The 25,056-nt window shown below is 43.2% G+C and overlaps 1 protein-coding gene across 6 annotated transcripts in view; it reads left to right on the top strand.

Moving 5' to 3' along the window:
• The window catches only part of itpr1b (inositol 1,4,5-trisphosphate receptor, type 1b), a 521,994-nt gene that overhangs the window by 192,421 nt on the left and 304,517 nt on the right, over window positions 1-25,056 (top strand). For all 6 annotated transcript variants that reach the window (XM_072582660.1, XM_072582659.1, XM_072582663.1 and 3 more), the window contains exons 16-23: window positions 8,417-8,575; window positions 9,740-9,912; window positions 11,675-11,794; window positions 14,049-14,240; window positions 15,980-16,231; window positions 19,879-20,020; window positions 24,468-24,621; window positions 24,722-24,909. In XM_072582660.1, coding sequence (XP_072438761.1) covers window positions 8,417-8,575; window positions 9,740-9,912; window positions 11,675-11,794; window positions 14,049-14,240; window positions 15,980-16,231; window positions 19,879-20,020; window positions 24,468-24,621; window positions 24,722-24,909 — 1,380 coding nt within the window. The remainder of the gene's footprint in view (window positions 1-8,416; window positions 8,576-9,739; window positions 9,913-11,674; window positions 11,795-14,048; window positions 14,241-15,979; window positions 16,232-19,878; window positions 20,021-24,467; window positions 24,622-24,721; window positions 24,910-25,056) is intronic.

The raw sequence follows: 25,056 nt of genomic DNA, 5'->3' as shown, positions 1-25,056 counted from the left end.
ATGAAGCCTGTACTTGAGCTGGTGAGGAATGCTGTGCCTGGACCTCCCAGTCTAAAGGAGTACTTCTCCATTTAAAATATGGCATTCTAATTGTTTAGCCAAGATTTGTGGCTTATTTTACAAAGTTAAATCATTCTCCATGTGGTGATGTTCTCTAACTCTGGGATTGAAGTTGTCTTAATTGGTCATGCATTCGTCATTGCTTAATAGGTATGCAGAAGCCAATTGCCACTTTTTTTGTTTTTGTTGAGCTTACCAGATCTCTGATAGGAAGTATAACATTTGATCATCCTACTGTTCTTTGGTCTAGATGATTTTGCGTGAGACCTTAAGCCAGTTTATTGATTTGGCTATTAACGAGTGTGAGCTGTATGAATATTTGCTGGGGTTCAGCTCCAAGTTAACAGACTGCTGCCACACCCAGACCGTTCATCCCACAACAATAGGCACAGTAGATCAGTGGTTAGCACTGCTGCCTCTCAGCGCCAGAGACTTGGGTTCAATTCTTGCCTCAGGCAACTGTCTATGTTGAGTTTGCACATTCTCCCTGTGTCTGCGTGGGTGCTCTGGGTGCTCTGGTTTCCTCCCACAGTCCAAAAATGTGCAGGTTAGGTGAATTGGCCATGCTAAATTGTCCATAGTGTTAGGTGAAGGCGTAAATGTAGGTGAATGGGTCTGGGTGGGTTGCTCTTCGGAGGGTCGGTGTGGGCTTGGGCCAAAGGGCCTGTTTCCACACTAAGTAATCTAATCTAAACTACTCCTGTTGAGTTAATGCAGCTAATGGGATGGCATGGTGACTCAGTGGTTAGCACTGCCACCTCACAGCGCCAGGGACTCAGGTTTGATTCCCGCCTCGGGCAACTCTGTGCGGAGTTTGCACGTTCGCTGCATGTCTGTGTGGGTTTCCTCTGGGTCCTCTGGCTTCCTCCCACTCCAAAGATGTGCACTTCAGGTGAATTGCCCTTAATGTTAGGTGCATTAGTCAGGGGTAAATACAGGTTAGGGGGTTGGGTCTGGGTGGGTTACTCTTTGGAAGGTTGGTGTGGACTTGTTGGGCTGAAGGGCCTGTCCCCATAATGTAGGGAATCGAATCTAATCTAATAAACTGGGGAGTTTTTGCAAAACTGGAGTGAATGGGATCTAGGTGGAAAACTGAGCTGTACTGAGAGTGGTGGTTGGAAATCCATCATCTCAACCCCAAGGAACTCCTGCAGAGTCATCCTGGGGAGGTGTCCATCACCCAACCATCTTCAACTGCTTCATCATTTGATCTTCCGTCTATTAAAAGTTCAGCGGTTGGGGAATTTGCTGAATGCAGTGTTAGGAATATTTGCAACTTGTCAGATACTGAAACGGTCTGGGTCTAAATGCAGCAAGGTCTGAGCAATATGTAGTCTTGAGCTGATGAATTGGAAGGAATGTTAGTACCACACCGGTTCCGGGCAATGACCATCTCCAGCAAGAAAGAATCCAGCCATTTGATGTTAATGATGTTACCACTGAAGCTGCCCACTATCAACATCTTCAGAGTCGTCATTGACCAGGTACTGAACTGGAATTGCCATATAATCGTGGCTACAATGGCAGGCCAGAGGCTGGTATTTCTGTGGGAAATAATTTAACCCCCCAATGTCTGATGTCCACCTCTAAGGCACAAGTCATTAGTGTGAGGGAATACTTCCCACTTTCCTGGGTGGATGCAGCTCCAAAAGCACTCTCGGACCTTGATCATTCAGGACAGAGTAGCCTGAATGATTGGCACCATTTCCACTACCTTCTACATTCACTTTGTTCGCTACCAATGCACAATGGTAGCAGTATGTATCATCTATAAGTTGCACTGCAGCAACTCGGAGTCTCTCCCGATAGTACTTTGCAAATCAGATCTCCACCTCCCCGGGCAATCTGTGTAGAAGATATATAGGTTCAGTACTTGATTTGATTTTTTTTTTCAGTGCACGGACCTCCAAGGTCTGTGCTTGAAATTAACTTTCAAAACCAGAAATCAATGCATTCTCATGTTGTCCCTCAGCAGAGCTGTGTAATTTGGTGAGAATGTTGCATGGCAGCATTAGCCTATAAAAAATTCCCCTCCAATCTACACCCCATCCTGACTCAGAACTGTTCCATCACTGTCACTGGGTCAAAATCCTGGAACTGCCTTCCTAAAAACTGTGGGTGTACTGCCACGCCTCACTAATAACTGCAGTGGTTCAAGAAGGAAGTTCACAAGCCCCTTGTCAAGGGAATTTTGGTGATGAGCAAGAAATTTTGGCCGATCCCACATCCTCTGGCAAAAAAAAAACTGTGGTGGCAAGTTCCACATCCTTTGTATTCTTTGGGGAAATGCATCTCTTCTGAATTATGTACTGGATTTTTGTTTTTGGCGACTTCTATATTGATGGCTTCAAGTTCTTCCCCATAGTAGGAAACATTCTCTGTATATCCACTCTGAAAATCTTTCCATAATCTGAAAGACCTCCATTTAAACCTAGCTTAGCTTTTTTTTTGAAAAGCTTTGTATAAATAGACACCCAGCCTGTCCAATAATTCCTCATTCAGTTAGCCACATGTTTCTTGTACCAACTTCTGATTTCTGTCTGCTTCTGTATTCATTTTGTAATCTTGGGTCTAGCACTGCATCTAATGGACAAGATGTGATATAGATTTAGCATAACTTTACTTTTAATCCTGTCTGACCCAAAATGAGACCTAGTGCTTGTTTTTTTTTAACTAACCTGTGGTGCAACTTTTAGTGATTTGATATATTTGTTCTCTGATCCCTTTGTTGCTATGCCCCCACCTGGGCTCTCTCTTATCTTTTAAGTAATAACTGAATTCCCAATTCTTTCTAACAAAATGTATTGAATTGCACCTATGCTTTTCTTTTCATTTGCCAATTATTTTCCAAGTCTGCATGTTTGTGTCCTCTGTAATTTGTTGCAGTCCTCTTCCTTATTGGTTATTCTCTTTCTCAATTTGGTTTTGTCTGCAAATTTAGAAATTAAGTTTATGATTCTGAATCCAAATTACTAGTGGTTCTGTACCTAGTCCTTGTGAAACATCACTCTGTGTTACTCAGTGTAGCTACCCTTTATTCCCACCCTCTGCTCTGTCTGGTATTTGCTAGTAATTCACTTGTCTCTTTTTGTCTTATGAATCTCCAATCGTTGACCTTATTCATTCATCTATTATGGCATATATTATCCAAGGGCCTTTTGAAAATCCATATGACAACCAACATTATCTCTATCCCTTTCTTGTGAAAGTTACTTAGACTGCAAAAAAATTGGGATATTTATCGTCAGAAACCAGCAAGACTTTGTTTAAACATGTCTGAGGCAAATTTTACTCTGGTACTGTGTCTTGAGTCTGAACCCATGGTGGGAGTTATTTGACCACAGGATTCTTCCAGCATTACCGATGTGACAAAAGGCAGGAAGGAGCCTACACTCTAAAACATTTGTCTGCAAGTTGTCAAGCTTCCGGGTAAAATTTAACCTGTTTTCTTCAGTCGACGCTACCTCTTTACAGCTAATAATATCACTGATCTGCTCAGTCATTATTCATTCAGTTTTTATTTCAAAGAAGATGAAGTTTAAAGGCAGTAGCCTCACTGTCAGGCCATTTCCCCCAAGGAACTGTGTTCAGTATTTCACCACTCCACAAACAGAATGGCTGTTCGTGAATCTTGTTCCAAAGCCTGTAGAGGTGCAACTTCTAAAAAGAGCAGTAGTGTATCGTGGATGCTGGAAATCTGAAACGGAACCGGAAAGTGCTGGAGAAACTCAGCAGCTCTGGTGGAGAGGAGCAGTTAAAGTTTGAGTTTGTTTACCACTCTTCATAACAGAGAAGGGAGGTGGGAATGAGATGGGTTTTATGATGCAGAAAAATGTGGGAGGAGCAAGTGACATAGAAGGCAAGGTTCAAGGAAGGCCATTCAGGCCATCTGCTATTTTCACCACCTGAAGCATGATGTCACCACCAATTATGTCTCCTGTCTTGATAACCTTGGAAAGGGAACTTTTTTTTTTGTTAATGTGTGCAACCTGTAACAGTTGAAAGAGTTCACTGATCCCAGAGGACAAATGCTTGATTGGCAACTACATCTACAAGTAACCATTCTCTCCACCACCGATGCTCAGTAGCAACAGTGTGTACTATCTACAAGATGCATGCAGGAATGCACCAAAGATCCTCAAAGACAGAATCTTCCAAACCCACGACCACTTTCATCTCAAAGGACAAGGGCTGCAGATACATGGGAATGTCACCACTTTCAAGTTCCCATCCAAGCCTCTCACCATCCTGACTTTGAAATATGTCTTTGCTCCTTCACAGTCACTGTGTCAAAATCTTGGAATTCCCTCTTTTTGGGGACATTGTAGATCAACCCAATGCAGATGTACTGTAGTGGTTCAAGAAGGCAACTCACTACCACCTTCTCAAGGGCAACTGGGGACAAGCAATAAGTGCTGGCCAACTTGTGATGCCCACATCCCACAAAATGAATAAATGAAAAAAAAACAACTGGATGGCTGGTTCAGAATGTGTTGGGAACATCCTGCTGTTTTGGCAGATTGTTGGGAGTTTATCCTTGCTCTCTCTCAAGCGTAGGGAGCTGCCTGATGTGAAATATACTCACCTAATTTATTTCTTGTGTCTGGTGGTTGACTCTCTTTGCATATCTCCTGAACATTGCGTTCTCGTTCATTGTTTAGCAGGCTAGGTGTCAAAGTAGTCAGGATGGTTGCCTGCCTCCTGTCCATCTCTCAGCCTGAAGTCAGCTTTTTAGTCTGTTATGCTGAGGATCATTTTCTGCCCTTTCCCAGCACTTAAATAGATCCAAGGGGAGACCAGCTCTTAGCAAGCCTCAGCCGAAAGACCCTGATGTTTCCAAAGACTGTTGTGTGTTGCCAGAGAAGTAGTTTCCCTGTTGAGGTGATCTTAAACAATGTTTATTAATTAAGGATTTCTTTCTTTCTTCTAAAAGGTAAAATCATGAAGTCATAGACAGACATAGAGGTCTGCAGTATGGAAAGCGTGCTTTGACACATTCTGTCTCTGCTCAAAAGTAAACCACCTAACAATTTAATCCCATTCTCCAGTACTTGGCATGTATGTCTTGGCACTGTAAATGCCCATCTAAATATTTGTTAAATGTTAAAGTTTCTGCCTCTCTGACCCTCGCAGGCAGTGTGTTCCAGACTCCCACTGCTCTTCACATTGAGGAGGGGGGGGGGGAGGAAGAAAGGAAGAGAGTGGTGGAGGAGACCAAAAGGTTTGTCCTTGCATTCGCTCTAAACTTCCTGCCCCTTTAAATCTATGCTCTATGGGTATACTTCTGTCCAAGTGGAGATGTTCCTTCCTGTCTACCTGATCTATGCTTCTCAATTTTATACATCTCAATCATGATTGCCCCTCAGTCTTCTCTGCTCAAGGGAAAACTATGCATTCTCTCTTCATAACTGAAATGATTCAGCCAAGGCAACATCCTGGTAAACTTCCAATCTCAAGTGCATAAAACACCTTTTGTATTAATGTGAGAAAATTGTCGTTTATATAATCCCGCTTCCACAACCTCAGGAAAACCAAGCTATTTGCAGTCGGTTAAGTGTATTTTCAGGTGCTGCAGCATCAGAATTTGTGTACCTCAAGGTCAAATGTAGTTTTTGTAAAATAAACAGATCAACCAGTTGAGTGATGGTAGCTGAAGGGTAAATATTGGCCAGAGTGCTGGGGAAGAGCTCCCCATCACCCTCCTGTTTTTGAATGGTGCTATGAGGGTTTGTACCTATGCCTGCAGAGGGGGCATTACCATCTCCAATATTACACCATCCTCCATTAACATGCAGAAATATTAGCTGAGATTTTATGCTGTCTCTCTGACAACTGAAATTGCAATCATCTTCTAAAGCAAAAATGCTAAGGGGTAGACTGAGGGATCCACGTTTGTACATCTGACCACATTAGAAATCAGCAGCATTGGGTTAGAAAGTAAAAGATCATACCTAACAAATCAACTCCATTTCTGTTGGAAGGTTGTGCCAATGACTGGATTGGATATTTCTCTGCTGGGGCAATCTTTTAGAAGGTCCAAATGCAATTAAATACTGAAGATATTTAATTGAAGTGCAAGTGGAATTGTGTATGGAATAACGAGTCAAAATGTGCAGCTTCAGTGCTTGGATCTTGATTTCTGTTTTATATAAATCACTTGTAAGGTAGAAAGTGCAAGACTGTCAGATTGCAAATGATTCCCAAACATGGCTTGGGGCAAAAACAAGGATGTAACTTGGGATTTACAGAGGGATTTGGATAAATTACACCATGTCAATGTCATAGAATGGCAGATGAAGTGTCATGCTGCCTAATTAAATAATTTGTGTCAGTGACTAGGCCAACGTTAATAGAATTACTCTCTGAGCAGGAAGAGTGATGAACTTGCCTCTTAAAATTAGCTAAGCTACACGTTGAGGTAATTGCTCCAATTTATTGTTGGAGTGGAAGGCAAGGTTATTAGATTAGATTCCCTACAGTGTGGAAACAGGCCTTTCGGCCCAACTAGTCCACACCGACCCTCCGAAAAGCAACCGACCCAGACCCACTCCCCCTAACTAATGCACCTGACTCTCCGGGCAATTTAGCATAACCAATTCACCTAATCTGCACATCTTTGGACTGTGGGAGGAAACTGGAGCAAACCCACGCAGATACAGGGAATGTGCAAACTCCACCCAGACAGTCACCTGAGGCTGGAATTGAACCCAAGTCCCTGGTGCTGTGAGACAGCAGTGCTAACCACTGAGCTACCATGCCGCCCACTTCAAACTATCTGGTATGTTGATCAGATCAAATTTGAAATACTTTGTGGATTCCATCATTGCATGACAAGGGAAACTGCAGGCTTGGGAGAGAGTGCAGGAGATTAATTAGTCTAATTAGAGGATATTCAAGACTAAGGGAGTTCCCTACAAGGAATAACAAGAATACTCATTAATGACTGCCTTAGGGGGTGGTTGAAGGGAGGATGCTGAAGTATTGACTTGCTTGGCTAAGATTAGTTCAAAAGAAAACAAGGTCATGAGACTAAAAATCACAGCTGTAACTGAACAAGCACCGGAAGGAAATTATTTCAGTGAGTAGTTGATGACATCTGTTGGGTTGAATGTTGGTTGTTAGGGAAATCTACACACAACTAGATTTGGGAGTGCTTGAATACTAGAAGGGCAACTTCACTCAGTTGAATAGTTGTTCCTGGTCTTCAGCATTTTTGTCACATGAGCCAAAGTTATAGAGCTTCTGTGTTTTTTTTTTACAGAACTGAGCTTATGCACATTTACTGTAGCATGAGCAGGCCACTCTACCCCAGGCCAAGCTAAAACTTGATGGAGAAGCAACTGAAATAAAGTTGGTGATGCTGTGCAATGTTCAGAAAGGACTAAGTATTGTTAACATGCTGATGTCACCAATACAGTGTTGTTACTGAGACATGCCAATGATAACAATGAGGTGCAAGTTGCAATGTAATAAGGTACCTAGTCTCTAAGACAAGAGCCCCTTCTTATTACACCAGTGAGTTTCCGCTCTCTCACTGGCACAAGCAAGCCTTGTAGATCCTTCCCAGGAAAGAGAACCATTGCAGCAATACTATCAGATGGGACTTTGCACAGTGGTGAGGATCCACCAGATAACTGGGGATGTGCTCATTGCTACTGTTGCAGCTGACCATTGTCCAGAAAATTCCAAAAGCTACAAAAACACCTTCGCACTGCCCTACCAGGCAGGGTCTCTTATTGGGTGAGTCCTACAGGGATCAAGTGACAGCCTGGTTTTGCTTGGGTGAGGGAGGTCTGGGAGCTACAGTCTGTCCAGGTCCTGTCATCTGTTGTCTATCATCACAATGGTCTCCCCTCGTATCAATACTGTCCTGGTGAGGATCAGCCTGTTTTTTAATCATAGTGTTTTCTTCTTTCCTATCTTTGAGGGTTGGTAGTTCCTGTAATCGTGGCAAGATCAGAAATGTGTTGCACAGGGCTTCATGTTGGCAAATGGGTGGCATGTGCAGCCACATCAGTGGCCAACCACTATTTAGGCTATTCAGTCCAACTGGTCCATGTTTGTGGAACAGTCTTGCATCATCTCGGCCTATTAGCTTACTCTTCTATTCCTTTATGTATGTAACTTTACTGCTTCTTTAATGTATCTATGCCGTTCACCTAAACAGTTTGATGTGATAGAACAACGTAGCTGCAGTTGTAAGGAAATCAAACAATAATTTCAGCAAGGTGAGATGGATTCTGCTGTTTGATGTTGCTGCCATTTTGAAGCCTTATTTAATCCAATCCATAAATCTGAGTAATCCATGACGTATTTGATTTTTGCTGTTGATTCAGTTATTTTCTTGACCCTGTAGATCTTTAAGCTGCTCCAGGCCCCATTCACAGACAGTGGTGATGGCCCTATGCTGAGGTTGGAGGAGCTCGGAGATCAGAGGCATGCTCCATTCCGCCATATCTGCAGGCTGTGTTACCGCGTGCTGAGACACTCCCAGCAGGACTACAGAAAGAACCAGGTATCAGGGCTACAGTACTGAAACTCATTGTCACATGGCCTCTAATCTTGATGTGACCTGTTATTGAAGTGAATCATTCTAAATTAAGCATCCCTTTCATGTGTCACAAATGCTGGAAACGTTTTAGTTGCCTTTGAAAAATTAGGACAGCATTCAACTTTATACCTCATTTACTGAATAATGTAACTTGAAAGAAAGCTTTCAACTAAAATTGAGGCTGTTTAATGCTTTCATTTAATTGTAGCTAATGGATATGAACTTGGATGTTATAATAGCAGGAATGTTTTTCATAGATTCACATGGATGACAATGTGGCAAAATACAAAAGCATCATTTCAAAATCACTACAGTCATAGAGATGTACAGCATGGAAACAGACCCTTCGGTCCACCCTGTCCATGCCGACCAGGTATCCCAACCCACTCTAGTCCCACCTGCCAGCACCCGACCCATATCCCTCCAAACCCTTCCTATTCATATACCCATCCAAATGCCTCTTAAATGTTGCAATTGTACCAGCCTCCACCACTTCCTCTGACAGCTCATTCCGTACGCTACCACCCTCTGCGTGAAAACGTTGCCCCTTAGGTCTCTTTTGTAATCTTTCCCCTCTCACCCTAAACCTATGCCCTCTAGTTCTAGACTCCCCGATCCCAGGGAAAAGACTTTGTCTATTTATCCTATCCATGCCTCTCATAATTTTGTAAACTTCTATAAGGTCACCCCTCAGCCTCTGATGCTCCAGGGAAAACAGCCCCAGCCTGTTCAGCCTCTCCCTGTAGCTCAAACCCTCCAACCCTGGCAACATCCTTGTAAATCTTTTCTGAACCCTTTCAAGTTTCACAACATCTTTCCGATAGGAAGGAAACCAGAATTGCACGCAATATTCCAACAGTGGCCTAACCAATGTCCTGTACATGACTCAACATGACCTCCCAACTCCTGTACTCAATACTCTGACCAATAAAGGGGCTTTAAAAGAAAGTTTGCATTTAGAAATAGATGTCTCCATTTATAGCTTGCTATAGAAGATAGCACAATGGTTGAAGAGTTACTGCAGGATGGTTTGAATTTTAAGATTTCTTTCATGCTTGGAGCTTTTTAGGTGCACTGTTTAGATGTTTAGTTTTGAAACAGCTCTTACTGGAATCCTCTGCTTCCCAGGAATACATAGCAAAACAGTTTGGCTTCATGCAGAAACAAATTGGATATGATGTGCTGGCTGAAGACACCATAACAGCATTGTTGCACAATAACCGTAAACTCTTGGAGAAACACATCACTGCAGCTGAAATCGAAACCTTTGTTAGCCTGGTCAGGAAAAACAGAGAGCCAAGGTGAGGTTTTTTTGTTATTGGAAGCAGGGCAGTGTTTGGTTACGGAGTCTGCAACCAGTCCACTGACAAAGTTAAAAATCACACAACACCAGGTAATAGTCCAACAGGTTTAATTGGAAGCACACTAGCTTTTGGAGCGTTGCTCCTTCATCGGATGAAAGCTAGTGTGTTGGACTATAACCTGGTGTTGTGTGATTTTTTTAACTTTGTACACCCCAGTCCAACACCGGCATCTCCAAATCAGTCCATTGACAGATTAGCTGACTTTTCTTTAATGACTGTGTTTCCCAGTTAAGCACTGACACATTTTCCCTTTAATTGGACTGTTTTGAGTGGAACATTGAGATAGGACTGTAGTTAATGCAGGTTCTACATCTGGCAACACTGTTTGTGACTGTGACTGTTGACTAGTTGTGTATGGGCTTGGGGTTGATGCAGCCTCAGGAGGCCCAGTTAGTGATAAACATTTGCCTCACATTGAACGCTGCCTTCTAACTACGAGCCGTAGAGTACTTGCTCTGGTGCTTCTCCATAATTATTTACCACTCATTCTGTCGTCATGTGTTCTTGAATCATCGATGCAGACTGCCTTATTCACAAGTTAACTTTAAACCTTTTATAAAATAATTCAAAAACAACCTCTTTCACCAGTTGAATTGTTTTTCTTCTGAAAACTTCGATTTTTGTCAAATGTGTTTCACACACTCAGCTGTGAAGCATTTCCATTTAAATGAATGGAAAATCATTTGGCCTGCCCTTGAACCATTTGCCTCCTGCCCTTTCCCCACAACTTTCACTTCCCGTAGCCTTAAACAAATTTGAACCGTAGCTCTGCTTCCTTTTCCCCTAACTGTCTTCCTCCTTCATTTCTTCCAAATCTCAGCTCATCTTAACTTGCTGAAAATGTGTTGCTGGAAAAGCGCAGCAGGTCAGGGAGCATCCAAGGAACAGGAGAATCGACGTTTCGGGCAAAAGCCCTTCTTCAGGAATGAGGAAAGTGTGTCCAGCAGGCTAAGATAAAAGGTAGGGAGGAGGGAGAGGGGCGTTGGAAATACGATAGGTGGAAGGAGGTCAAGGTGAGGGTGATAGGCCGGAGTGGGGGTGGGGACGGAGAGGTCAGGAAGAAGATTGCAGGTTAGGAAGGCGGTGCTGAGTTCGAGGGATTTGACTGAGACAAGGTGGAGGGAGGGGAAATGAGGAAACTGGAGAAATCTGAGTTCATCCCTTGTGGTTGGAGGGTTCCTAGGCGGAACTCGAACTCAGCACTGCCTTCCTAACCTGCAATCTTCTTTCTGACCCCTCCGCCCCCACCCCACGACTGCCTACCACCCTCACCTTGACCTCCTTTCCAACGCCCCTCCCCCAAGTCCCTCCTCCCTACCTTTTTATCTTGGCCTGCTTGGCACACCTTCCTCATTCCTGAAGAAGGGCTTATGCCCGAAACGTTGATTCTCCTGTTCCTTGGATGCTGCCTGACCTGCAGCGCTTTTCCAGCAACACATTTTCAGCTCTGATCTCCAGCATCTGCAGTCCTCACTTTCTCCTCATCTTAACTTGCACCTTTCTTCCCCCTGTCTTCTCTCCAAATCTTATTCCTTGGCTTATTTTGTGACCCCCTTCGGGTATCTTGGTATGGTTCCATTCCACTTCACATTTTCTAAATAATTTGATCTTTGTTGTACTGTCTAGAATGGGATGATTTTTATCTTCCAGAAGATGCTTCTGACTGCAGTCTGACTTGTGAACTGTTTCTTCTTTTCAGGTTTCTAGATTACCTCTCTGACCTGTGTGTGTCCAACAACACAGCCATTCCAGTTACCCAGGAGCTCATCTGCAAGGCTGTGCTGAATCCAGCTAATGGGGACATTCTTATTGAGACAAAGTATGTTGTTTATTGCAAATAATGAAACTCGCTGCTTCTGTCATTCTTGTACTTGGGTTCAGGTGGCTTGCACGTGGGGTTTGTTTTAGGATGAAGGTACTCTCCTAACTTTAGCTTCAAACCTGGCTAGTGTTTCTGTGGCCTTAAACTTGTCTTATTCACGACCAGTGCTTATGCAGAAACGTCCACCTTCTGCTTTGCCTGTCTGTCAAACTTCTGAGTAAATTTCCAAAGTTTGAAGAGTTTGAGCAGTCAGGCATTTGGTGCTTAGTAGGGTGTGTTCTGTTAGCATCTTTTTATATGCAGTTTGCTCAGCCAACTGCAAGAGACAAAAATATATTAAGTTACACTTATTTCAAAATACTTTATTTGTCAATTATTTATAAGTATATGCAAAACAGTTCAAATACAGATTTTGCGGAAAATACAGGGAAATTCTAATTTCTCATTAGAACTCAGTCCAGTTGCAGCAAAAAAAAGTGTTTTACAAACATGAACCTATTTTTATTCCAAATAAAGCTAAAATATAACACTCTCATTGTACTTTGTACTTTGGCCCAAACACTTTAGACTGTGGTCTTTCCCCACTGTGCCTTGGCAGAAGCTGCCCCAAGCTTTAGTGCATCCCTGAGCACGCAGGCCTGCAGTTTGGAATGTGCCGGCCTGCAACGCTTAATCAAGGCCAAGCTTCAGGTAAACCAAAGAGTCTTTCACTGAGATAATGTTCCTCTAGGTGCAGTTGATGTTTATCTCAGTGCATGTCCCAGAGAACACCCTGAGTAGCAGAGTCCCACATCGCAGAGCTGCTTGGAATGAATCTCAACAAAAACCACTGCATCTTCTTTGCAAAGGAATGTTCCAGAACGAGATGTGTGACAGTGTCACCTGCAGCCATTCCAAGGGTGGCTTGTGGTGGAAGAGATTCAGGTGTACGTGAAGGATCTCATGGGCAGTGCCCTTCTCACCACCAACCAAGACATGTCCTGTGCTTGTTGGAAAATTCTGGTGATCAGGCATTCTGCAAAATGACTTTGACAGTCTGCTCAGGGAACCATGTGAAAGAGTCCATATTCTCCTTTTCCCGCCAGGTCTTGAGGATTTTATATGCTGTCCATTGCCTGATGGAATTGTGGTCAAAGATGTTTTCCTTTGCAAATTTTTCAATGAGATGCAGGTGATATGGAATGGTCCAACTACTTGGAGTTTTCTAGGGCAGCAAGGCCAGTCCCATCCTTCGCAACACTGGGGACAGGTAGAACCTCTGTACATAAGGACCCTTGGTGTTTGTGTACTGAAGATCTACACACAGCTTGATGCAGTTGCACACAAAAGTGGCCATCAGGATGAGGGCGACGTTGGATAATTTCTCACCCCCTCCCCTCACCTCCCCCAACCACCTCCCTTATCCCCTCAAATCCACATTTTTGTACATGTTGTTTCTGTGGACATGGTCTCTCTTAAGTCGCCAGATGGTATTGAATTTAAGTTACTTTACTCAAGAGTAAATCCAATTATGTTGACCTTTGCTTGAGGTTACTGTGTCGCCGGTACCTGAGCTGTGTTAGACTGTGTTTAGTGCTCGTTCAAATTTGGCAATAGAAAAGTAATCAGGAATTTGCTGGTGTTTTGAAATACAGGCTTGGAGGACTCACAACTGTACATAATGTCCAGTTCTTGTACTGTTGCAAGCAAACCAAGGTACACATTTAATGTTGCCTACACACATTAAGAAAGAGTGAGGATGAGGACTGGGCCCTTGTTAAACCATGAGAATATAGCTGATCTCTAATCAAAGAGAGTGATCAAAATGGTCAGAATATGTAGGTGGTGTAAATAAACAGGAAGCACAAGTGTAACACCCAATGACTGGTTCACTTCAAAGAATGAAACAGTGATAGTTTAAAGAAGTGCTTCATTTTCAAGTGACTAGTGAATGATCAGTGAAAGAAAGGGACTTGAATGAAAATTGGAGCTTAACCCAAACTCAGCAGTACCAACCCAGCTTATTTTGAGTGATTGTGCAGGGATGTACATTCTCTTACAGCCTCGGTAGAGATGGAATGATGTATTTCTGAAATGCCTCATTATGAAATGAGTGAAATGTTGAAGTGGGTGGGTCCAATTGTAATCAAACCATGTCTTGACTGTCCAATTTATTACCTGGTGCAAACCTGCTGTATGTCGTGTATCTGCATTACTGATTTTTATTCTGCGATGGAAGCTGCTGATACTTGGGCAACTGTTCCCTTTGCAGGCTAGTCTTGTCCAGAGTGGAATTTGAAGTGGAGAATGGTGGGGAAAGTCGGCTTGAAGTGGGTGAAGATGAGGAAGTTTGGCTCTTCTGGAATGACAGCTGCAAAGAGCTACGCAGCAAGAGTATCCGGGAATTAGCTCAGGATGCCAAGGAGGGACAAAAAGAGGACCAAGAGGTTCTCAGCTATTATAGGTATGTTTTCCTCCCTGAAACCCCATTTACACAATCTTTTTAGCTAATGTGACGAGAAGATTTAAGGCTGCTTTTGCACAGCCTGGATTCCATTAGCTGACCCAGAGATGACATTGCAATTTAAGTGTCAGCCATGGCTTTGAGGCGGCAAGTTGATATGTTTGAGCCCCATTTGTATGGGGCAGGAAATCCAGGCCAATGCTCCTGATCAGTGTCAAGGGACTGCAGCATTTTCTGAAGCGCTGCCTTTCAGATGTGACATTAGATTGCCAGGTCCTGAATGACTTCAGTTTATTGCAAAGGTCTATTAGCAGTATTCAAGGAAGAACTAGGGCATTACCCACCCCCCGCATTCTAGCCAATCTTTTTAATCACCCAACCCAATGTTTCTCAAATCTATTATCTGGTCGTGAGATCCCCTCTGTGCACAAACCAACTACGAGGTTTCCTGTACTATAAACCATGGGTTTTTTTTGTTTGGTTTATGAAAGGCAGACTTTATTGTCAACGCCACCAACAGCACATGCATATAAACACAAGTTGGCAGTGCCACTTCACTAAGCAGAATGGGAGCTGCCAGGGATTAAGTTGGTGCTGCTTGGAATGAACGTAGGAATTTGGAGTGGGCGTAGGCAGTTCAGCCTTTTGCGCCGACTCCATTTAAAATGATCATGGCTGTCCTTATGCTGATCTCAACTCCACTGTCATGCCTACTCCCAATAGCCCTTTATCCTGCTTTTCTTCAGAAATGTATCTGTTTCTTGAATCTGTTGGTTAATTCTTCCTCCACTGCACTTTGAGGCAGTGAATTTCACAGATTCGCAACTCTGAGAAAGTTTCTCCTCATCTTAGTTTTGAACCAACCTCCTGTTGCTCTATATCTATGACCTTTCGTCCCACTGCAGCTGAGCAGTCACCGAGTGAGAGGGTAACCCCCAAATGACAAGAGGGCCAGGAACAACAATAGTGACACTTCAGCTTCAACCAAGAGAGCGCAAGCAGCTAAATGTGACTGCATTTGTGAGAGAAATATGACTTGTTTTGCCGAGGTTAAAGTTGTGTTGCTCACTTCCTATCGTAAAGTCAACAATGCTTCATGGCTAAGTGGATGATGCCTCCTTCCCTGTGGACTTTGACAGAACCATAATAGAAAGTTCCTCAAGTTACCTTCATAACTCCTAGTCACATGTTGAATGTGACAATATACAAGTTTTTATGTCAGAATGCTTTCTTGGCAAAGAGCCTCCACTCTTCAAAAGAGAAGAAAATTTCCCTGCTTGAAAGAGAAAAAGATGTCGATAGATTCTAAATCTGCAGCTGAATTGGCTCTGATAAATTTTGAATTGTGTATCCCGTGCTCAGCACTAGAGGTGCTCCCATTTAACCATGTATCATGTGCAAATGTTTCCTGGTGGAAACATTGCAATTTTTGCCGTTTATTCTTGGCTTTAGCAGTGAACAAACCCTATCTGTAAAATATTATAGGATGTCCTAAGGTCGTGATGGACAATTCATTTACACTAGTTTTGAGGTACAGCCTGAAATTTAAAGGCAGTAGCCTTTAGGGGTTGTCATAGATTTTAACATTACCTTTTAGTACCTTAAATGATTTGTCTCCATATCTCACTGAAGATGCTTGAGCTGAGAATTTCTAACTTTTATTGGACAGGCTGAGATTTTGTTGGTATCTTCAGTAAATGGGTCCTTTTTTTATTTTCTGTCCATGTTTCCTTCCCCAGATACCAACTGAACTTGTTTGCTCGGATGTGCTTGGATCGTCAGTATTTGGCCATCAATGCAGTTTCTGGACAGCTGGACGTGGATCTGATCCTTCGTTGCATGTCCGATGAGAACTTGCCCTATGACCTCCGAGCCTCTTTCTGTCGCCTGATGTTACACATGCATGTAGATAGAGATCCCCAGGAACAGGTGACTCCAGTGAAGTATGCCCGCCTGTGGTCTGAAATACCATCCCAGATAGCCATCGATGAGTGAGTACTTGGAGCTGATTATTGTCTTTACATTGGGCCACAAACTTGGCTATTGGTAGAATAGCGTTGAAAATGCGTTGCTGGAAAAGCACAGCAGTTCAGGCAGCATCCAAGGAGCAGGAGAATCGACGTTTTGGGCATGAGCCCTTCTTCAGGAAGGGCTCATGCCCGGAACATTGATTCTCCTGCTCCTTGGATGCTGCCTGACCTGCTGCGCTTTTCCAGCAACGCATTTTTCAGCTCTGATCTCCAGCATCTGCAGTCCTCACTTTCTCCTATTGGTAGAATACTCGTGTTAAAGCATTCTCAAATCACAGCTCAGGAGGAGGTCAATTAGCCCTATGTGCTTATACCAGCATCATTGAGTGCCAGTTTCCTGCTTTTCTCCTCCTCCTACCCTTGCATGTTATTTTTATCCAAATAGTCATCCAGTGCCCTCTTAAATGCCTGTATTGAACCTGCTTTCACCACATTTCCAGGCATTGTATTCCATACCCACATTACTGAGTGGGTTTTTTTTCCTCACTTCATCCTTGCTTCTTTCAGAGAGAACTTTAAATCTATGTTAAAAGTCACACAACACCAGGTTATAGTCCAACAGGTTTAATTGGAAGCACACTAGCTTTCGGAGTGTCGCTCCTTCATCAGGTGACAGTGGAGGGCTCCATCCTAAGGAACAGAATTTATAGCAAAGATTTTGTGTGATGTAACTGAAATTATACGTTGAAATAATCCTTGATTGTCTGTTGAGTCTTTCATCTGTTTGAATGTCATGATAGTTTCACTTTTTTCATGTGTAAATCACAAAACCTTTTTTTAAAGTTGCATTCTCAGGTCAGCTGTAACAATGGGTGATAGCTAGACAAAAGTTGAAGATGGATTAGTGGTGCTGGAAGAGCACAGCAGTTCAGGCAGCATCCAACGAGCAGCGAAATCGACGTTTCGGGCAAAAGCCCTTCATCAGGAATAAAGGCAGTGAGCCTGAAGCGTGGAGAGATAAGCTAGAGGAGGGTGGGGGTGGGGAGAGAGTAGCATAGAGTACAATGGGTGAGTGGGGGAGGAGATGAAGGTGATAGGTCAAGGAGGAGAGGGTGGAGTGGATAGGTGGAAAAGAAGATAGGCAGGTCGGACAAGTCAAGGAGACAGTAAGTGAGCTGGAAGTTTGAAACTAGGATGAGGTGGGGGAAGGGGAAATAAGGAAGAGAGCTTCAGAGCAGAGGAAATGACCTGGGAGTTGCAGTGGGAGAGGGACTCCCTGAGATTCTTGTAGAGAGAGGAGGAAAACTTCTTCAAGGCAGGCATCCTTGCAAGAGGATTCGCAGTGGGGTTAAAATCAACAAGGTAAAAACAATGACTGCAGATGCTGAAAACCAAATACTGGATTAGTGGTGCTGGAAGAGCACAGCAGTTCAGGCAGCATCCAACGAGCAGCGAAAAGATGCTGCCTGAACTGCTGTGCTCTTCCAGCACCACTAATCCAGTATTGGTTTTCAGCATCTGCAGTCATTGTTTTTACCATATGTTGAAGGTGTTAGCCCCATGTGTTCTCTGTCGATGTCATGATGTTTAGATTGATTCTAATCTTAAAAAGTGAGATAACAGAGTTTTACATGAATTCATGCAGTTTTTGAGCAAAGTACAATGTAATTCTGCAAGTATAAATTCACCCCACAAAGTCTGTCTGTCTGAGAGTGTGGGAGTGTGTGCGCATGTCTTGGGTGGGGGTTGCGAGTGTCAGAGAGTGTGTGTGTGCCCGCGCATGAGTGTAGAGTGGTCTGTGTGTGTGTGTGTGTGTAAGAGTGTCTGTGAATGTGCATAGTGCAATGGTGGTCACCTGTAATGTGACATGAACCTAAGGTCCCAGTTAAGGCCCACCCTATGGGTACCAAACTTAGCTATCAGCCTCTGCTCGGCCACTTTTTGCTGCTGCCTGTCCCGAGGTCCGCCCTGGAGGATGGTCACCCAAAGGTCTGAGGTCGAATGTCCTGGACCACTGTTATCTCACTGTTTAGATTCATATCAACCTAAACATCATGGTATAGACAGAGAACACGGGACTAACATCTTCAACATATTGTCCAACTAATGCCCATTGTTACAGCTAACCTGAGAATGTAACGTTTTTAAAAGTTTTGTGATTTACACATCAAAGAAGTGAAACTATCATGGTATTCAAACAAATGAAAGACTCAACAGACAATCAAGGTATTTTTCAATGTATAATTTCAGTTACGTCACACTGTAAATTCTTGCTATAAATTCTGTGCCTTAGGATTGAGCCTCCACTATCACCTGATGAAGGAGTGACGCTCCAAAAGCTAGTGTGCTTCCAATTAAACCTGTTGGACTATAAGCTGGTTTGTGTGATTTTTAACTTTGTACATCCCAGTCCAACACCAGCATCTCCAAATCATTAAATCTATGTTGTCTTATTCCTGTTTAAGAGCAGAAATGAGCAGTTCTTCCCTATCTACTTGAGCCCACCCATAGATTTGAAATATTCTATACATGTCTCCTCTTGGCTATCTTCTCTGCAAGGAGGACAGTGCCATCATCTTCAAAGTGTAACTAAGGCTCCTCATTCCTGGAGCCATTCTTATAAACTGCTTCAGTGCTGTCTCCAAAGCATTCCACGTCATTCTTGTAATGTGGCATCCGCAACTGCACATGACACCCCAATTGAGGGGACTAACGTGCTTCTTCCGTTGGTCGAGTATGTTTATGCAAGTGAGGGGCTGATCTTTTCACACCAGGCAGGTTTCCAGCATGAGTTCCTGAGTGTAATATTGTTGACCATTGCATCTCTGGTTGAGGAACCTGGGCCACCCTGTGACCCCTGCGTGAATGGACAACTATAAGCATATGAGATGAGAAAGTGTCAGACATGCCTTTAATGCCCTTTGCCTAAAGAGTGCTCAGAGTGAGCCCACATGTGAACAATGACCAGGAGGACACATGTCATTGCAGAGACATCATGTTGTCTGACAATACTGGGAAAGGGACAAAACAATTGACAAGTCGCAAATAACATACTCCCATTGAAACAGTGTCAGTGCTGTGGTTTCTAACAGAAGCACTTAGCTTCATTGTTCTCTGGTTTAGGTGTTTAATATGCAGTGTTGAGGTGGTGATCAGTACTTTCATTGAGAATGAATGATGCAAGTATTGAGAGCGACCCTTAACACCTACTGGTCAGTCATGAGGTACAGTACTTTTACTGAAAAAGGGTTTTCTTTTTGTTATAGTTTTACTATTGAGGCTGTTGTACCTTTTTTCACTTTTGAACCTAATCTCAATTCTTGCACTGTTGACAGTGAATTCTTGGCAATTGGTTAAACACCAGCCGATTACCATTTAAACAATAGCATGACTTGCTCCATTATAGTTAGCAGATCAAGACCATCATGGAAGTAAAGCATCTCAGCCATGTAAATTGCAAACAGTCCTTTCTTGAACAACAAACTCTTACCTTGAATATTCAACACAGTCTCCCCAGCCAGCTTCCCCACCCTCCGCCACCCCTGACCAAGAAATGCATTTCTCATGGGGGCGGGAGTGGGGGGGAAGACTGGTCCGTATGAATAGCAACATGTGTTTTACTCATGGAGTTCTTTGTATTCAGACATGTCCTGTTTTGTTTGATTTAGTTATGATTCCAGTGGGACATCCAGAGATGAAATAAAAGAACGTTTTGCTCAGACAATGGCATTTGTGGAGGAATATTTGAGAGATGTTGTCTGCCAAAGGTTTCCCTTCTCTGATAAGGAGAAGAACAAGCTGACATTTGAGGTAAGTTCACATGTAGTCTAAAGATTTGATTGGCATCAATGAGTGCTGCAAAGACATGACTGAAGCCAGACAGGGAAGCAACTCCTGAGGCATTGACTCCAGCAAAGGAGTGAAATTGGGCACATTGCATTTTTCCTAAAAAGACAAGTTGTTTTTGTGTTTTGCCATACTTGTTGCTGACCGCAATAATCTTGTCAAGGAATTAACAAAGTATGTGAATCGAATGTCAAGTCATAACTTGTGTAAACTATGATGTTCCTTTTATTTCTCTTCACTCTGGCTGGCTAACTGCCATCAACATTTCCTCCAGTTCAGTGCAGGAGATTTGCAAATTATTGTTTTTGGCACCAGCTAGTACGTATATGCATCTCCGTGTCTCCATCGGCCAGAAAATATCTGGCTGGGCCTTGTGGTTCTGTGTTCAGTTGTTTCTTGATCTGGACCCTCAGTCTTTATCTGTGACCGCAACCACCTCTTCTCCCTAACACTGCTGAGCCTGTATTCCATGCCATAATCACCGAGGGGTATTTGGTCCTTCATCCCATTTCAGTCTAGTATTTGTTATGCCGTTCAGAGGGGAATTGAATTCCATAAAATGTAATAGAATCTGGAATTTCACCATTCCATTAATGATGGGATGAATGGATTGTCATATTTAGAGTCATAGAGATGTACAGCATGGAAACAGACCCTTCGGTCCAACTCTCCCATGCTGACCAGATATCCCAACTCCATCTAGTCCCATTTGCCAGCACTGGGGCCCATACCCCTCTAAGAGGTAAAAACGAAGCTATTTGGATGCTGCCTGAACTGCTGTGCTCTTCCAGCACCACTAATCCATACCCCTCTAAACCCTTCCTATTCATAGACCCATCCAGATGCCTTTTAAATGTTGTAACTTAACTAGCTTCCACCACTTCCTCTGGCAGCTCATTTGTGCACACACTATCCTCTGTGTCAAAAGTTGCCCCTTAGGTCTCTTTTTATATTTTTCCCTTCACCCTAAACCTATGTCCTCTAGTTCAGGACTCCCCCACCCCAGGGAAAAGACTGTCTATTTATTCTATCATTGCCCCTCATGATTTTATAAACCTCTGAGGTCACCCCTCCGCCTTCGATACTCCAGGGAAAACCGCCTCAGAGTGTTCAGCCTCTCCCTATAGCTCAAATCCTCCAACCCTGGCAACATCCTTGTAAATCTTTTTTGAACCCTTTCAAGTTTTGGTGTCCTCTGCAAACTTACTAATTATACCTGCTATATTTCATCATGTACGTAAATGATCAAAATTAGTGGACTCAGCACCAAGCATTGTGGCACTGCACTGTTCACAGGCCTCTAGTCTGAAAAACAATCCTCCACCACCCTCTGTCATCTACCTTCAAGCCAGTTCTGTATCCAAATGACTAGTTCTCCCTGTATTCCATGAGATCCAACCTTGCTTACCAGTCTCCCGGGGAAATCTTGTCAAACGCCTTTTTGCCTGAAACGTTGATATTCCTGCTCCTTGCATGTGCCTGACCTGCTGTGCTTTTCTAGCACCACACTCTTGACTCTGACCTCCAGCATCTGCTGGACTCACTTTTGCCTCCATATAGATCACGTCCACCAATCTGCCCTCAATCCTCTTTGCTACTTCAAAAAAATCTCAAGTTTGTGAGACATGATTTCCCGAGAACAAAGCCATGTTGACTATCCCTAATCAGTCCTTGCCTTTCCAAATACATGTACATCCTGTCCCTCAGGATTCCTTCCAACAACTTGCCCACCACTGACGTCAGCCTCACTGGTCTATAGTTCCCTGACTTGTCCTTACCATGTTTCTTAAATAATGGTACCACGTTAGCCGACCTCCAGTCTTTTGGCACCTCTCCTTTGACTATCAATGATACAAATGTCTCAGCAAGGGGCCCAGCATTCACTTCTCTAGTTTCCTACAGAGTTCTAGGGTACACCTGATCAGGTCTTGGGGATTTATCCACTTTTATGTGTTTCAAGACATCCAGCACTTCTTCCTCTATAATATTGACATTTTCCAAGATGCCACCATCCACTTCCCCGCATTCCATAAGTTCCACGACCTCCTCCACAGTAAACACTGATGCAAAATATTCATTTAGTATCTCCCCATCTCCTGTGGCTCCACATAAAGGCCGCCTTGCTGATCTTTGATGGGCCCTATTCGCTCCCTAGTTGCCCTTTTGTCCTTCATGTATTTGCAAAACCTTTTGGGTTCTCCTTAACTCTGTTTACCAAAGCTATGTCACGTCTCCATTTTGCCCTCCCTGATTTCCCTCTTAAATATACTCCTACTGCCTTACACTCTTCTAAGGATTCACTCGATCTACCCTGTCTATACCTGACACATGCTTCCTCTTTTTTCTTAACCAAACCCTCAATTTCTCTAGTCATCCAATATTCCCTACTCCTACCAGCCTTTCCTTTCACTGACAGGAATATACTCTCTCTGGACTCTTCTCTCATTTCTGAAGGCTTCCCATTTTCCATCCGTCCCTTTTACCTGCGAACATTTGTCCTCTATCAGCTTTTGAAAGTTCTTGCCTAATATCATCAAAATTAGCCACCTTCCAATTTACAACTTCCAGCTAGTTCTGGTCGAGCCTTTTCCATCATGATTTTGAAACAAATAGAATTATGGTCATTGGCCCCAAAATTCTCCCCCACTGACACCTCAGTCACCTGCCCTGTCTTATTTCCCAAGCGTAGGTCAAGTTTTGCACCTTCTCTAGTAGTTACATCCACATACTGAATCAGAAAATTGTCTTGTACACACTTAAGAAATTCCTCTCTATCTAAACCCTTAGACTGGGACTGCCACAGTGTTATGTTTAGAAAGTTAAAATCCCCTACCAAAACCACCCTATTAATCTTACAGTTAACTGAGAGCTCCTTTACAAGTTTGTTTCTCAATTTTCCACTGGCTATTAGGGCTCTATGATACGATCCCATTAATGTGATCATCCTTTCTTATTTCTCAGTTCCACCCAAATAACTTCCCCAGATATATATCTGGGAAAATGCTCCCTCAGTACAGCTGTAATGCTATCCCTTATCAAAAACTCCACTTCTCCTCCTCTCTTGCCTCCCTTTTCCATCCTTTTTTAGCGGTTGCATCCTGGAACATTTTAAGCTGCCAGTCCTACCCATCCCTGAGCCACGTTTCTGTAATTGCTATGATACACCAGTCCATTGTTCCTAGCGTGCTCTGAGTTCATCTGCCTTCCCTGTTAGACCTCTTGCATTGAAATAAATGCAATTTCAGTCCTGCCTTGTTCTTTGTCCCTGCCTGCACTGATTGTTTGACACTCTTCTTTTCTCAACTGTACTAGTCTCAGATTGGTCTTTCTTTCCTCATTATTTCCCTAGGTCCTGCCTGCCTCTTTACGAGTTTAAATCCTCCTGAGCAGCTCCAGCAAATCTCCTTGCCTGTTTATTAGTCCCCTTCCAATTCAGGTGCAACCAATCCTCCTTGTACAGGTCATTTCTACCTCAGAAGAGATTCCAATGATCCACAAATGTGATTCCTTCTCCCATACACCAGCTCTTCAGCCACGCATTCATCTGCTCTATCGTGCTAGTTTGTACCACTGGGAGAAATCCAGATATTACTACCCTCCAAGGACCTCCCTTTTTTTAAAAAATTCCTGCCTAACTTTGTATATTCTCTCTTTAGAATCTCATCCTTTTCCCTTCTATGTCATTGGTATCCATGTGGTCCCTTTCTCCTTTGAGAACATTCTTCACCCTCTCTGAGACATCGTTGATCCAGGGACCAGGAAGGCAACACGCTGTTCTGATTTCTCGTTGTGTTCTGAAACTTGAAGGTGGTTAGAGATGGGCAGTAAATACTGATCTTATCAGTGCAAATTATGTCCCATTATTAAGGAAAATCTTGCCTTATCATGCCATTTTATGGATCATTGATCTACTCCAATACTGCTTTTAGTTTCACACCATTCTTCTTGTGCTATCTTTTTTGTCCTTGTCCATCACCCTTCCTTTCTTCCTCTTCCTCTTTTCTCTCTCCTTTCTTTCGCGCGCTCGCTGCAGAAACAATATTCAGAGCAACCTTTCTCTCAAGAACACTGTATAAATATGGCTTGTTTCAAGATATCTGCCACTAATTATCAGTTTCGCCAGTGACTTAACTATTCAAATGTTGCTCATCACAACAATTCTGAAGGTATTACCTCAAGGATGCATTCTGATCACTGGTGTTCCACACATCTTGTACTCCAGAAACCAATGCCAACAGTATATTGTCCACTCTTGCCTTCTGTATGCTCAAACAGTTGTAAAAACTCTTGACAGTGAAGATGTTTGAATCGCTTTCAGATCTTAACTTAAGGTTTGATTTCTTATTTTTGCTCATCTGATTCCTCCTGAGTGTCACTTTCACTTGGATGTTTGACTTTTCCCACCCCCTAGGTTGTGAATTTGGCTCGAAATCTGATCTACTTTGGCTTCTACAGTTTTAGTGATCTCCTGAGGTTGACTAAAATATTACTGGCCATTTTGGACTGTGTTCACATGGCAACAGTTTTCCCAATCAGCAAACTGGTGAAAGGGGATGACAACAGAGGTAAGACTTTGGCATTATCGGAGGGTAAGCTTTTGTGTTGTTTTTGAAACATTCGCCCTTTTCTAAATCCACACTGATTGATTAAACCTGTGTGCTGCAGGCAGTAATGTGATGAGGTCAATTCATGGAGTTGGCGAGTTGATGACCCAAGTGGTTTTGAGGGGAGGTGGTTTTCTGCCTTTGACTCCCATTACACCACAGGATGGATCAACCAAGCAACAGACTGAGCCCGAGAAGGAGGATATTTTAGTCATGGACACAAAGCTAAAAACAATTGAGATCTTGCAGGTAAGGTGCTTGGAAAGTGTCAGTGCTGTTTATGATACAGTTTGCAGCTTCATGCACTAGGAATGGATTTGGCCTTGTGCAAGGGTATCTAACTCTGGCTCATTACCTTCTAGTTGATTGTTTGCTGCTGCAAGTTCTTGCTTTCTT

This window comes from Chiloscyllium punctatum, chromosome 12, assembly GCF_047496795.1.
Source record: "Chiloscyllium punctatum isolate Juve2018m chromosome 12, sChiPun1.3, whole genome shotgun sequence".
Classification (NCBI taxonomy): domain Eukaryota; kingdom Metazoa; phylum Chordata; class Chondrichthyes; order Orectolobiformes; family Hemiscylliidae; genus Chiloscyllium; species Chiloscyllium punctatum.
The sequence above is the reverse complement of the archived record's forward strand: the minus strand, read 5'-3'. Positions and strand labels throughout refer to the sequence as shown.